General features: G+C 37.5%; 1 protein-coding gene across 3 annotated transcripts in view; it reads left to right on the top strand.

The window, feature by feature from the left end:
• Nucleotides 1-798: 798 nt before the first annotated feature.
• The window catches only part of LOC123868991 (peripheral plasma membrane protein CASK), a 322984-nt gene continuing 308157 nt past the window's right edge, over nt 799-15625 (top strand). Inside the window, exons 1-11 of one of the 3 annotated variants that reach the window (XM_045911697.1) lie at nt 799-1289; nt 3310-3422; nt 4161-4266; nt 5071-5148; nt 5543-5724; nt 6918-6986; nt 9309-9484; nt 10358-10480; nt 10930-11104; nt 11713-11834; nt 12355-12549. In XM_045911697.1, coding sequence (XP_045767653.1) covers nt 1231-1289; nt 3310-3422; nt 4161-4266; nt 5071-5148; nt 5543-5724; nt 6918-6986; nt 9309-9484; nt 10358-10480; nt 10930-11104; nt 11713-11834; nt 12355-12549 — 1398 coding nt within the window. In that variant the 5' untranslated portion in view covers nt 799-1230. Of the gene's footprint in view, nt 1290-3309; nt 3423-4160; nt 4267-5070; nt 5149-5542; nt 5725-6235; nt 6283-6917; nt 6987-9308; nt 9485-10357; nt 10481-10929; nt 11105-11712; nt 11835-12354; nt 12550-15625 lie in introns of those variants that run through there. The other 2 variants (XM_045911698.1, XM_045911699.1) reach the window with 2 other exon arrangements.

The following is a 15625-nucleotide window of genomic DNA, read 5'->3' as shown; positions in this document are numbered from 1 at the left end:
ATAGCACCCTACAATTTCAAAATGAATCTTTAAATATTTTATATTAGATGGAATATTTACAGACTCATTAGGTGGTTTTTAATTTTGTTTTTAAATAACGAAGCGGAGTGTTGAAAAATATCTAGGTTAGCTACCTAATCTATAATATAACTACCCTAATTATTACCTACCTAGCTTTCAATAATATTGGTCATAATTATATAAATGTTCACCTACTTAACTATGTGTCCCTGTACCTACCTATATTTCCTATTCCTTAGTTCCTACATAACTAAGAACGATACCTAGGTGTATTAGGTAAGCACCTAGGGATATAACTATTATACTAAAAGCTAAAGTACTTAGGTATGCAAATATGTTTTTAAAAAACTATCAAAATCGGTTCATTGATTTTTGAAATAATTGCGGACATTAACTACACACGTACAGGTCGAATACATAATTAACCTTCTTTTTTTGAACTCTGTTAGGGATAATAAAATCCAACTTAAGACAGAATACCATTTTTTTAATCCATTGAAGATTGTTCACGAAAAAATATTTAAATATCACTCAGTGAAGCAGCAATGTAGAACCAACCAATGTCAAATGTGCTCGGTGGCTATCATTCAGTGTTAGATACTGAATCATCCAGCTGGACCCATTCGACTGGATTTTAACAGTCGAAAACTTTATATAACTATAATGAATGAATAAAAATAAAATATTATTAAAAAAATCATGAGCTCTTTTGTTGATTAGGTAGATTTGCAAATAGCAACACTGAATGTTGCTGCCAAAGATTTTGCAACTAGCAACCTTCAGTAAATGTCAAAAGAAAATAGAAAATAAGAGATGGGAAATTATTTTACGATTTAATTTAACTTTTTATTCCAATATTAATTAGTGTGCACATAATTTTAGTAAACTTTTACTATTTACCTTAATCGTGAGTGTTTTATTGTGATAGAAATGTTTTACAATTTCTGGTAAAAGACGAGCGACTGATTGCGGTTTTTTCACCTTTACAATGCACAATTTACGTTTTATTACGGAATATTGTGTTTAGTACGTAACTTATGCACCAGATTATTGAATAAAATATAATTTAGTGGTCGGAATAAGTGTGGAACCCTTGTAATTTAAATTTTTTACCCTGGGCGTAACCTTCGAAATCTCGGGGCGAAGGCGCGGTGAATATGGAATTTTTGGCTCTTTTCTGAAATATAGTAGTGTTTGTTAGTGGTAAAAATGGCTGAGGACGAAGTGCTATTCGACGACGTGTATGAACTTTGCGAAATAATTGGCAAGTAAGTAGATACGTTTAGTAATAAGTCTACTGGTACTTGATTGCTACTCATCTTTCTAAGTACATATTATTCTAACAGCGAATATTAAACAATACTTATCTTACCCTCACTAGTTACCCTTTATTGAAAGTTATGCCACACTTGGTTATGCCCGCGACTTCGTCTGTGTAGACTATAAAAATTTCAAACCCCTGTTTTACCCCTTTAGCGATTGAATTTTCAAAAATCCTTTCTTAGGGGATGTTTACATCATAATAGCTTTCTGCGTGCCTTTCAGCCCAATCAGTCCAGTAGTTAGAGCTGTGTATTGATAGATCAGTCAATCATTATACTTAAATACATCAAACTTTAGAGATTTTGGCTTTGCTGAGCATCTCTGTCACTCATACCTATGTGAGGTTGACTGCGAAACCATCTCTTTCTAAAGTTCAGTGTGCAGTATTTACTGTAACTATTTAGCTAATTAATACTTATATTTACTTCTGATAATTCAAACTAGAACTTGGTCATTTAAGTTTCTTCAAAATCAGCTAAGGAATTACTTAATATAGTACATATTATTGGTGTTACTACAAATTGGTGTTTTATATTGGACAATATTTATTTACTTAAATATGTCGCTGCCACTCTTTTACTATAATATGAAAGAAAAGGTGACAACATATTTACTTAAGCCTAACTTAAAACACCATTTTTTAGTAAAACTTAAAGATTTTAGGAAAAGCTAAATATTGTATTACAAACTCTTAAGTAAGTGTAAATTACTCACAAGTTTAACTATTAATTAAGTCATTAAGTACTTATGTAAGTTAATTTTACTAAGTAGTTTTCAGATACAGTAATAATGACACAAAATTAAAGCATATTTATATTATTAACTATCCATACTTAGATCTTACTATTAAATAAGTGCAAAAGTGTTTGTCTTATTCTTTTCACTGCCTAACTGCTAAAATCTTAGCGATCAAGTAAACTAATACCCAGAGACTTCATAAAAAAGCTATTTTTTTATCCTGGAAAAATATGTTAATGCCATGGGAAAACAAAAATGTTTTAAACAACAAATTTCAAGTGCACAGAATCAAAGGCATGTAATTATTAAAAGAGCATTTAGGTACATCTGGTGCTGTTTTATTAACCCCTGACCCAAAAAAAGGGGTGTTATAAATTTGACGTGTGTATCTGTGTATCTGTCTGTGGCATCGTAGCTCCTAAACTAATGAACCGATTTTAATTAAGCTTTTTGGTTGAGAGGTGGCTTGATCGAGAGTGTTCTTAGCTATAATCCAAGAAAATCGGTTCAGCCGTTTGAAAGTTAGCAGCTCTTTTCCAGTTACTGTAACCTTCACTTATTGGGGGTGTTATAAATTTTTAATTAACACTTGTAGTTTAACAAATTTAAGTTCTTGTATATTATGTTGCTATACAACAGAGGTCTCTAGACACCAAAATATAGCTTGTTGACCAAGATTGTGACAGTGAGCCAGATGCCTCATATCCAGCCTGCCATAGTTTATTATGACTACAGGGTATTAATGTATAATGGTAGCCAAGTCGTGCAAAACAATAAGCTATCAAATGTTTCTAGATAGATCTTAGCCTATTGGACTATACTCTATGCACAGAAAGAAGTTAATATAGGGCTCTCTCTTACACGTAATCCCATACGAATAACAAAAACAAAAACTCAACGGGCGACAGGCCGACAGGCGTTAACCATTTTGAGGGGCCAAACAATCACAAATATGTTTTCAAAAAACATTCAAATTTCAATTTGAAAATGTTTTCAAAAACATTTGAAAACATAGTTTTGTTTGTGATTGATTGGTGTCTCAAAATGGTTAACGCTCACTGAGTTTTTGGTTGTTGGCATTTGTATGGAATTACATAGCAGAGAGAGCCCTATAATAACTTCTCTCCATGGGTGAAGTAAAGTGATGGAATCAATGTGTCCCATAGGTTAAAAAGTTGGAGACCCCTGCTGCAAAAATGTAACATTCTTGAAAATATGTCCTTTCAGAGGTCCATTTAGTCTTGTGCGTCGCTGTGTCCACCGACAGACTGGACAGCAGTTTGCTGTGAAAATTGTGGACGTTGCTCGCTTCACTGCAAGTCCTGGGTTGAGCACTGCTGGTGAGACATAATTTTATTATTCATACAATAAAATCGGTGAAGTGCAAATTGCACTTGCATATAAAGGGTTCTGTACCTATAAAAAATAACCCAATTTTTTTACTTACTGCCATTTTGAAATTTTTATTATTTGTTGTTATAGCAGTAATTAAAATACACATTCTGTGAACATTTTGACTCTGCACCTATTACAGTTCACAAGATGCCGCCCGCTGATAGACGGACGGACAGACAGACACAAGTGAAGGCTAAGTCATAAGGTCCCATTCCACCCATTGAGTACAGAATCCAAAACAGTAAAAACTGACTTGATTAAAATTCTGAAGGTTTTTCTATGAACGAAATCTAGAGTATCTGCATCTTTATCTTTTTAATATTGTTGAAAAAGGATAGAAAATGAATTTGCATCTGAGCGCTGACTGTATGATCACTCATGATATAATTTTGAAATCAAACCAGTGACCAAGCAATATCAAAATAACCTATATACCATACGTATGTATGTTTGCATCAGATTCTGTGTGTTATACTGGGCCGATTTTGATGAATAAGGGTCAGTTACATCCGAAAAAGTGGGGAGTCTCTCTTTTTTGCTATTATATCGAGTGGGATGTCAAATGAAATAGGAGAAAGTTCTGAGTACTTAAAAAAACGATATGGAGTATTGAACTGTATTAAAATACTAATGTTTGATCTTTGCCTATTCAGAGTTAACATCTCTGATTATATCTGTTTCAGATTTGAAACGCGAGGCAACAATATGCCACATGCTGAAACATCCTCACATTGTGGAGTTGCTGGAGACTTACAGCTCCGAGGGAATGCTGTACATGGTCTTTGAGTAGTATGTATCATTTACTAATGATTTTAAGCTTATTTCGTGTTTTAACGACGAACTTGTCATACAACTGAGACGAAATATCGGCTGACAAAAATCCATCATATTAATCCTTGTATGTACCCGTTATCTACAATAATAATATGTATCGTGTAATTTCTGATAATCCACACTCTACCTCTGTCTACCAATCCGCATTTGGGCAGCTTGATAGATTATGGCCAAATTCTTCTCAGGAGACCAGTGCTCAGTAGTGAGACGGTAATGGGATCATGATGATGATGATGATGAAATTCTGATAATAACTCTGATAATAGCTAGCATTATTATCCTAAGAAAACTGCTACTATTATGTGATTAATGGAAAGACCCTCAGCATGAAGAATGATAAGCGGTTTATCTTTTGCCACCAAAACGACAGTTTAAATAAACAGTTCGTTTATGTGCGGAAACCAGCCCAGAGACAAGAAGAAACAGTTCGTTTATGTGCGGAAACCAGCCCAGAGACAAGAAGAAACAGTTCGTTTATTCAACGCTCAATTCTAGTCATTACTAGTAGTAATAGTTAAGGCCAGGGAAATCCAGTGGAAAATCGCGCGCACACGTAGTTAAAAATAATATTGAACTATTTCGAATATTAATATTATTAGTTTTATCAGTGTTAATAAGGAATGTCTCTGATAGACGATCTTTATTTACACTGATAAAATTTTGAAAATAATATCAGTGCGCATTTTTCCGTTAGATTTCTTCTGGATTCTGGTCCTAAGAATTGGAGGAAATAAAGATGATCTTTATTTTTGTTTCCAGTATGGATGGATCTGATTTGTGCTTTGAAGTAGTACGCCGAGCCACAGCTGGCTTCGTCTACAGTGAGGCAGTCGCATGGTATGTAACTAATGAAAAAATTCGTTTACATGACGTAAGATAAAACGTATGCGGAATTTAATTTTTGGCATATGAGTGCAAAACGTTTTTTTATCATATTGTGTAGGTAATAACTTGAAAACTAGAGCTTTTAATGGTTTGAACCACTTGGTACTTTAAAACACCTTGATACAAGATGGCGGTCTCAAATTAGCTGTACTGTTTGGCGGCTATTTTCGTTGAAAGTTGCCTATGAACGTTACTTCCATCCGAGAAAAGATCTGAGTTTCTTTCAAATCGCGCCTAAAGAAGTTCTATTTTAATAAAATAGATAGATACTTGCCTATCATAATAATCATAATATCATTAATGTAACAAGAAAAAAACAAGTCAATATAGCGTTAGATATTTTCAGTCACTACATGCGTCAAATCTTGGAGGCTCTTCGTTACTGTCATGAGAATGACATCGTTCATCGTGACGTGCGTCCCCACTGCGTATTGCTCGCCGGTCGCGATAACTGCGCGCCGGTCAAGCTTGGGGGCTTTGGAGTGGCCGCCCAGCTGCCCACGCCCACTGCGCATAGAGCTCCACCAGGTATGGAAACCTCGGGTTTTACTAAGGCATTCGTAGGTTATCTTATACTGGACGATTCAGTCATGCGAGGTGACGTGCGTCCCCACTGCGTATTGCTCGCCGGTCGCGATAACTGCGCGCCGGTCAAGCTAAACTTTGGAGTGGCTGCCCAACTGCCCACGCCCACTGCGCATAGAGCTCCACCAGGTAAGGAAACCTCGGGTTTTACGGAGGCATTCGTAGGTTATCTTATACTGGACGATTCAGTCATGCGAGGTGACGTGCGTCCCCACTGCGTATTGCTCGCCGGTCGCGATAACTGCGCGCCGGTCAAGCTAAACTTTGGAGTGGCTGCCCAACTGCCCACGCCCACTGCGCATAGAGCTCCACCAGGTAAGGAAACCTCGGGTTTTACGGAGGCATTCGTAGGTTATCTTATACTGGACGATTCAGTCATGCGAGGTGACGTGCGTCCCCACTGCGTATTGCTCGCCGGTCGCGATAACTGCGCGCCGGGCAAGCTAAACTTTGGAGTGGCTGCCCAACTGCCCACGCCCACTGCGCATAGAGCTCCACCAGGTAAGGAAACCTCGGGTTTTACCGAGGCATTCGTAGGTTATCTTATACTGGACAATTGTATCATGCGAGGTGACGTGCGTCCCCTCAACTGTTAAAATGACATCATCAGTCGCAACGAGTTACGCCTTAGGTTTCCTCAGAACATCATAGGTCAGATGAGATGGGATCTTGTGTACAGTCCAATATGAACCTTATAAGTAAAATCATAAGATGCATAGCTGTTACTGCTGAGCAAAGCTAGAGATTGACATGAGATTTAAATGTATTGGGCTCCAACAGGTGAGGAAACCTTTTTCTTACGTTTGATATGCATTAAATGGGTGGTTACAAGTGCACATAAAAATGCTAGTCTATTTCTGTATAATCGGCAAATGATTTTTTTGCTTTGTAAAAATATTAAATAAGATGTATCAGTTTTATTTATTTAGACTGTAGTTAAGTTTCTTTACTCTATTCCTATTCTATATCTTTGTGTCTTCGCCTATCTTTTTCTTATCTCTAAAATCTTTCTTGGATTAGGCAAATTATTATGAAAAAATTGTTAGTAAATATGTAATGTAATGGATTGCTATTTTTGTGAGTTTATATAGTCATAGCTTTGGCGATTTCGTTGACAGAGTGTTAATTGTGTACAGAACTGGTGATGGACAATCGACCTCTAGTGGGTCCTATGGGCCAAGCCTATCTCAAATCAGATGAGTACGGTAAGACTTCCGTGCGAAGCGAATTGTGCCCTAACTGCATGGAAATACAGTGGAATTTTCATCGGCACACGTCTCACTCATCTTCACCAACTAGGTGTCTCATAAAACAGACATGTCTAGTTCAATTCACGTTACAAGCTCGCGCAAATTAAAACACGCTACATTGCAATGCCAAAAAACAACGAATTTATAGATAAAAGTAGATTACGAGTAGACCATTACCATTTTACTGAGTCGGGTCGTGAGGTAAGACAACAGTTAAGGTCAAAATTAAGGAATTAAACCTCGCTGCCAGCTTCCTACTACCCGTGCTATACCCCACGATCCTTCTCAGTCAAACCACTTCTAATGGGGGATCCACAGGCAAAACTGATGTCAGATAGTCACACAAGAGGTCTGGTGGTTAATGTTAATGTCAAAATCAACATTCTTTGTTTTGTTTATTGGCTAGCTTTGCTAAGAACTATGATATCGATACGATATACGATTGTTTCCTGAATTATTTAAGCTCGTACAATTAAAATTGCAGCGTTTGACAGCTCAGTATACCAAGTTCCGCAGATACTAATATGACTGGTCGGGCCGGTTTGCTCGTTACGCCACCTGTCGGGATAAATTGGCAGCGTGTACCCCTATTGACCAGGCCGCTTAGCAGCTGTGTGAAAATATTCGTATGTTCGTTTATTGTTCAAAATAATAGTATTAGATCTGCAATGGAATCGTTTATGTGTTGGGTTAATCGAATAAATCAACCCAATACATATATACCATGTATATCTTGTTTATATATAATATACCATGTTGTTTATATGTAATATACCATGAATATCTTGCTTTATAAAATCAGGGCAAAGCTATCTTTATAATTCACTAAATCAGAATTTGATTGAGTTTTTTTTTTAAATACTAATTATTTACTAACCAAACAGAATCAATACTAATCGAAAGCAGGAAACATAAAAACAAGAGAAGGTAAAGGTGATAACGAAAATAGGTTAAGGATCAGCATTGCTGTGCCTTTTAGACATTTTAAAAAATAATCTAAAAAAGTTTAGATACTTATACTTATAGCAGATATCTTAATTTTTAGATTTCAAACATGTAACCTATGATATTGGTGAATTTTCCAGTAGAATAATTTGCAATGTGGCTTGTCTTAATTGCCCCAACCTTAATAATACACATATATAAAATGCATCAGCACAATTTCACACACTGTGTTCGTCAAAACGTTTATTGTAACCTCTGTTAATAATAAAACATAATATGTTAAATCCTAATAATAAATTAATATAAAATGTTTTAGATCTAACTCTCACTAAATTATGGACAATTTATATCCAATGTAAATAGGTTTAGAGTTGCTAAGCTGTATATACCATAATTTCTGATAATACATTAAAAACTTCACATAAAAAACAAAAATGTAGTTTGCTACGCATACATAAGCTTTAAAAAAACCAAGGCTTTTTATGGGCCAGCTAAAAATCGTAGAATAGTTTAGAACGTGTGAGTTAGCTCTAAAATCAAAATTACTGTTGTTTTGAAAACCACGAAAGAGAAAAGAATATAAGTTTTTGCTGTGGTTCTGTCAATTTCTTTGCCGATGCGCCTTGGGAGAGACCAAAGCGTTTTAACACTGTAAAATTAAAACTTTTACACTTCTTTGCAAATTAAGAACATACTTCGTTGCCTCCTAGAGTCTTGACTGGACATTCTGTGGGTTACATATGGGTCCTTAAAAGCTTTAGAAATCTAGATAAACTGAGAATGTATTACTACTTATCACTACTTAAATCTCCTACCACTACTTAATATTATAACTGTGAAAGTATGTTTGTTTGTTGCGCTTCAATCACGCCTCAACTTACTATTACTTATACCTGATTACACAGGATGTTTGAAAATGTAATTACACGCAGAAAAAGTCGAGGGCATCGGCTTAAGTAAAAATCCATGAAAAATTGTCCGCACACAATATTAAGATAAAAATAATTTACCCCCAAAATTGGACTAAGCGTTGTCTAAAATTTAATTGCAGATGAGGCGTATCGAATGGGGACTTGGCAAATTTTAGTATATTTTTTGCTGAACTAAATTACTAAATGATGTGTATGTAATAAACGATTATAATAAATGCGACCATGTAAAATATCACTGCTTACGTAATTTGTTTCACCAGAAACAAAAGAATACCTAGCCACCTTCTTATTTTTAATTTGGCCAGCCACTAGCACTCAAGCTATGAAATATACATACATATGTTGAAATATATAGATAATATAATATAGATCAAGTGACGTAGTAAGTTTGTTTTCCTAGGTCGTATCGGCACTCCTCACTACATGGCTCCAGAAGTTGTATCAAGCCAATTGTATGGAAAGCCGGTAGATGTGTGGGCCGCTGGAATACTTCTACACGTACTCCTTGTTGGATATTTGCCCTTTACCGGGACGAGGGAACGGCTTTTCGAAGCTATATGTCGTGGACGATTACGCGTAAGTGTATTTTATTTTATTCGGTAGTCAGTCAGTTAGTATGCGATCTTGACTATATCGCCAATCTTATCAGGAGGTAAGTTATGATGCAGTCAATGACAGGCTTATTTTGAAGACGTATGATAGTTTTTAAACTTATACCCATTATATGTAGAGGAATGTGCAGCACCCAGACAAGTCGACAAGGCTTAAGGGTGTTAAAAATATATGTAAATATTTATAAGAATTATATTGATTAAAAATATATTTATATCGGTATCTTTTTATATTCGGTCCCGAGCGCAGCGAGGGATTCTGAAGTAGAATCCTGAGTGTAGAGAGGAATTTGATGTACGCCGCCCGAGAACTAAACATTTTGGCTCCGAGTGACACACTATTTTTCATCACTACCTATGAGAAAAAAACAAAACACATAATAGGCACAAACGCGGACCAATCAGAAGAGAGAAAGCTCAAACTCTCATGAGAACAAAATGGAATTTTGTTTCCACTATTCGATACTGCCAATTTTCGTTTTTCCAGTAGGTATGATAAAAAAACAATGTTTGGACGTTACATCTACTTTATATTCGTACATAATTTACTCATCATAACCTTAAGATGAGTTCCAATGAAACAAATTACTTTTCGCTTTGGCGCCTTGAACCTGGTCGAACTTTACCACTTAAGCTTAACTGAACTACTTAAGCTTAAGCATCCGACTTCTGAAGTTATCGATTCCTATTATCACAATGTTAAGGCAGAGTCAGTGTTTTCTTGGAGATGTGCCAGATTTAGATCCTGAAACGAGATATCTTGTTGATATATCTTCATATCTCAAGATATCTTGTTGGTTCATAATTAATTAGGCAGTAACCGGTTGTTAATTTTTAGTTCGATGCACCTCTATGGGACGATATTAGTGACGCAGCAAAAGACCTAGTGCAGCGAATGTTGACGGTGGATCACACACAGAGAATTAACATCCAAGAAGTTCTCAACCATCGATGGATTAGAGTAAGTTGTGTATTGTATTGTATAATTTGCCTAAATGAGTCGTTGTGAATGACGGAATAGAAAAGTGATTACTTGGTTGTGACGTCATCCGTCAACGTTGACTGGTAGTAGAATTACCAATACGGTAATTCATTGGCGCAATTTATCCAAAAAGAAATTTCAAAAATACAAACAAGGCTTGGAATACCGCGATCTGTGTTTCCTACCAATTACAATCTGGGTATCTTTAAAGCAAGAGTGAATAGGTATCTTTTAGGTAAACGCGTCCGATCTTAGGCCACATTATTACTTTCCATCAAGTATAATTGTGGTCAAGCGCTTGCTTATGATAAATTAAAAAAAAACCATTTAATTTTCAAGAAACTCTTAAGCGCTAAAAGACCTTTCCATGTCTTACCATAAGGGGATCAGAATACGGATGACTATTATTATACGATCCCATTTGCTAGGATCGCGACAAGCAAAACCGGGTCCACTTAGCTGGCACAGTGGAAGAGTTGAAGAAATTCAACAGTCGGCGTCGACTGCGCGCTGCGACCCTTGCGGCTGCCTCTATAGACGATGAAGAAGAAGACGAGCAACCCGCGCGGCGCCTGGTCATGATGGAGGAGGCTAATGCTGCGGGTAAGACTCTTCCTTCTCTTATCCTTAAAAGAATATGATAAAATAGTAGAAGAAGACATATCGTCGACTGCAGCTGCTTCTGTAGACGATGAAGAAGAAGACGAGCTACCCGCGCGGCGCCTGATCATGATGGAGGAAGCGAATGCTGCGGGTAAGACTCTTCCTTCTATAATTATTATTAGAAGCTACCATAGCTTCTAATAATAAAAGAAGGAAGAAGAAGTTCAACAGTTGCCGTCGGATGCACGCTGTAACGTGCACGTCATGATGGAAGAAGGCTTTATTTATCCTTAGAAGGCTATGATAAAAGAGTAAAAAACGACGAAGCGTTGACTGCTGCTGCTTCTATAGACGTTTAGGAAGAAGAGAAGCAACCTGCACAGTCACGATGCAGGAGTCTAGTGCTCCTGGTCAGATTTGTAGCTTTGAGAATGGTAAATAGCCTAAACATCTTATATGACAGAATAATCCATATTTTAAACAGGCTGATGATTATGCAAGAGGCCAATGGTTCTGATCAAATAAGCATCCACTTCGGCGGCCATTACTGATAGAGATATGCTAATACTACATGGCCCGATAAAATTGACTCGTGAATTTTGTTACAGCTGTGAATCTTATAGTGGAGTCCCTGGATGACGTGGCCGTACTCCAAGACGGCCCCGGCTTTATGGACCCCGACTTGTTCCACAGCGTGCTTGATGACCTGCAACTAAGATCTCTATTAGAAGTAAGCTTAATATTTTTGGGATCCCATGCAACAAAATTTATACCCGAAACCGTTATACGCTCACTCACGCAGTCGTCATGACTGCAATTCGCCATACTATTTTTACCGATTTTCTCAGAATCCATTCAAACTAAAAGCCAAACTATTCTTGTAAAAGATTTTTGATTAAGAAAGAGGAATTTTAGTCATGATAGCCAGTGGGGGGCTCAATAGCAGTAGAATAGCAGCTACAATGTCACGATCACAATCAACTCTGATTGGTTGATGCTCGCTAACTATTGGCTACAATGCATTGTTGCAACAAGAATAGCATAAATTCAGCTCGGAAGCTTCGGAATCGACCAGTTTAAATACCCTTAGTTATCAAATCAATCAATCAGCTTATTTGCATCCACTGCTGGACATAGCCCTTCACAAAAGCGCGCCACTACACACGATCCTCCGTCTTCCTCATCCACCCACTTCCCGCTATCTTCCTAAGGTCGTCAGTCCAGCTAGTTATATTAATCCTTTCAATTAGGTTTACGACCGTATAGCCTGTACGGTCGTCGTAACGAGCGGCCGGGCGCCCGCCGCGGAGGGCCGGTCCCGGGCCCGGGCGGCCCTGGAAGCGGCGGCCCGGCTCCGGTCAGGTTCCGCGCCGGGTGCCGCCGCTCCGGCCACCGCCACTGCGATACACGACCTGCGCCGGGTGCTGGCTGTGCCGCATGTTAAGGTTAGTATTCATGCGGACGGATCTGGGAATCCATTGCATTATTATCTCAATAAATCTCCTACCATTAATGGAAAGGGATCACGACATAAAGAGAGAGTAAAAGGAATGATCTCCAGAGAACTCTAACTAAGGGAATAATAATCTCGGTACCGATTTGGTGTTTGACTGTAAGCATACCGAGTATTCTTCTTCTAAATTTTCAATAAATCTTCTTCAATCTTCAATAGAAAATAACATGGTAAGAGGACCGCGTGTTAACGATTTTGACCAACTCACTCATACAAAAATAGATCGAAAGAACATATCTCTAGCATCCAAGCAATGTAAATTAAACTGTACTGCTATGCGATTAAGTCTACTGCTACAATAACGCGCGTTTATGGGCCACTAACCAGTGGGTACTGGCGTGGCGTAGTCTTAATAAGTGGCCGCAGAGGGCCGGTCTCGGGCCCGGGCGGCTCTGGAACCGGCGACCCGGCTCCGCTCCGGGTCCGCACCGGACCTGGAGTCTCCCGACTCCGACCACCGCCACTGCCATACACGACCTACGTCGGGTGTTAAGGTTAGTTTCTTTTATATATCCTCAGCGAAGAATATCACTGGACTCTCACTTAGATTTTGAGCAACTCTTATGATTCAAAAGCACTTATCTCTCACATCGAAAGCAACGTAAATTAAACTGTAATGCTATGCAAATAAGTCTACTTCTACCATAACGCGCATTGATGGCTCACTAGCCATTCGCGCGATGACACTCGTAATATTGTAAGTGGCCAGGCTCCGCAAAGAGTCATAAAGCGGCCATAGGGTTTAGGCCATAGTCCGCTACATTGTGCGGATTGGCAGACTTGAGGTTTGGATTGACTGACGCCAATGAGGTGCTATTGTGGAGTCTCAAAAAAATATGAAAATTGCGCAGATATAAGCTAATTGGCACCAGCTCCAAAAAAAAATGTTATAGAGCTTACATTAACTCTTGTATACATAATATTTTAAATTATTTTTTAATGTTTAGTGTTTGTGATTAGGTATTGAAGACGGTATTTTTTTGGCTTTTTTAATTTCACAATTTTTAGTAGCCTCTGTTATTGAAATACGCTATGCTTGGTTAAAATCACTATTTACTAAGCTACAACACTGATCGCGAGTAATTTACTCCTATCCGTTGAGGAGTTCCATCATCTATTTTCGAAGATATTTATCAGATCTTTACCAATTTCAAATGGCTCTATCTGGGAAGTATATCCTTTCAAACAAAAAAGACATTCCAGGGTCCAGGCTTCGTCGAGTAATCGGGGAGCAAAAAAGATTCTGACGAATGGAGAACCTCTTCCTTTTTTGAAGTTGGTTAAAAATTACGCGACTTCAACGTTATACAAATTACACAAGTCTCAACATTCACCCTCGCCGCGAGCTTACACAATGTCCCGCAACTAACAATATTATTATTAATGACTGCCACTCGTTTGGCCGTCGTAATTTATCCTTACAAACTGGGAAAGTGTCAACCCTCTTTAATTTAAGGAGCAGTTTGCGCCGCGGCTCGAATATCTGCCGTTTGTTATTGTGTTTCACACAAAAGAAGGTTATACTGTCGACTTCTATGGAACTATTACTGTGGGAATAATTGAATTTTCAATCTGTGGACATTTCTAAACTGTGTTTCTGGATTAGCTTAATTAAGCATTGTAATGACATTGAATAAATTAACCCATAATATATAAGTCATACTATCTCGCTGAGACGGTTTGTGGGGCAGACAGTGGTTTGCGTAAGAGTGACAGTTGACTTAAAAATCAAGGAATTTAACGGCGCCGTTACCCTTAATAGTAGACCAGTTATGTGGTTTATACTTTAAAAGAACTAATAATAATTTTTACGTTCGAAATTTCAGTATCGATATTAAATGAAGATAATGTCTGGTAAAAGGTACTAATCTGGTAAGATTTAGGTAAGTCAAAGTAACTTTAGTATGTTTGTATAGGTGCGCTATCGAATAAAACCTCTAAAAACTTTCCAAACTATATTATTCCTCACAAATTGTATAAAATATAATTATGTAAAGTTAACCAGTCAAAAGTAATTCTAATTTCTCTTTAACTTTTCTTTTGCAATTGCATCCAAGTTTGAGATCATGAAAAACGACTGCACATTTCAAGTTAATTCAAGCAAGAAACAAACTTACCCACTACCAAAAATTCCCTTTTCGAAATTCTTCTACACTTTTTAAAATTTTTGTTGTTTACGCAGACGTTAAACATGCTAAGAAAACGGGGGAAAGGAGGCAAAACTTTACATTTGGGGAGGATGCGCTTGTCACATGTCACGTTGAATTTTTGCCAGCAGGTAGAGCATGAATTAAAGTGCCGTGAACAACTTGTATAAAGTATCCAAACTAACTAGCTACAAGTTACGACGTACCTATTATTATAATATATGTTAAAAATGCAGGGTAACGTTATTTTGATTTTAAAGTTGGTCAAAAAAATAATATAATTATTATAGAATACTATTTTTATCGTATCACTGCTTAGATACGTAGATGATGCCCGCGACTCCGTCCGCGTGGATTTAGGTTTATTTAAAAATCCCGGGGGAACCCTTTGCTTTTCCGGGATAAAAAGTTGCCTAAGTTAATTTCCGGGACTTAAGCTACCTCTGTACCAAATTTCATATAAATCGAAAATTTAACGGATAGATTCTTAAGAGTCCCGTAGGAACACTTTGCTTTTCCGGGATAAAAAGTAGCCTATGTCTGTCCCCGGGATGTAAGCTAACTCTGTACCAAATTTCATTAAAATCGATTCAGCGGTTGAGCCGTGAAAACGTAGCAGACAGACAGACAGACAGACACACTTTCGCATTTATAATATTAGCAGGTATGGATTAGGATTATTAGGATATCCCCAATACCGTGAGGCTTTCGAAAAATCTGGCTCTATTACTTGGCTACGTTGTAAAGGGTTCTTGAGGTTCAATGCAAATTTCAGTTTCCTGGTGAGTCATGACTTTTTCTTCTATATTTGGATAAATATTAAATTCGTATTGTGTAGGCCAGTTAAACTTTCAACAGTGC

This window comes from Maniola jurtina, chromosome 10 (assembly GCF_905333055.1).
Source record: "Maniola jurtina chromosome 10, ilManJurt1.1, whole genome shotgun sequence".
NCBI classification, from domain to species: Eukaryota; Metazoa; Arthropoda; class Insecta; order Lepidoptera; family Nymphalidae; genus Maniola; species Maniola jurtina.
This window is presented reverse-complemented; position numbering and strand designations above follow the sequence as displayed.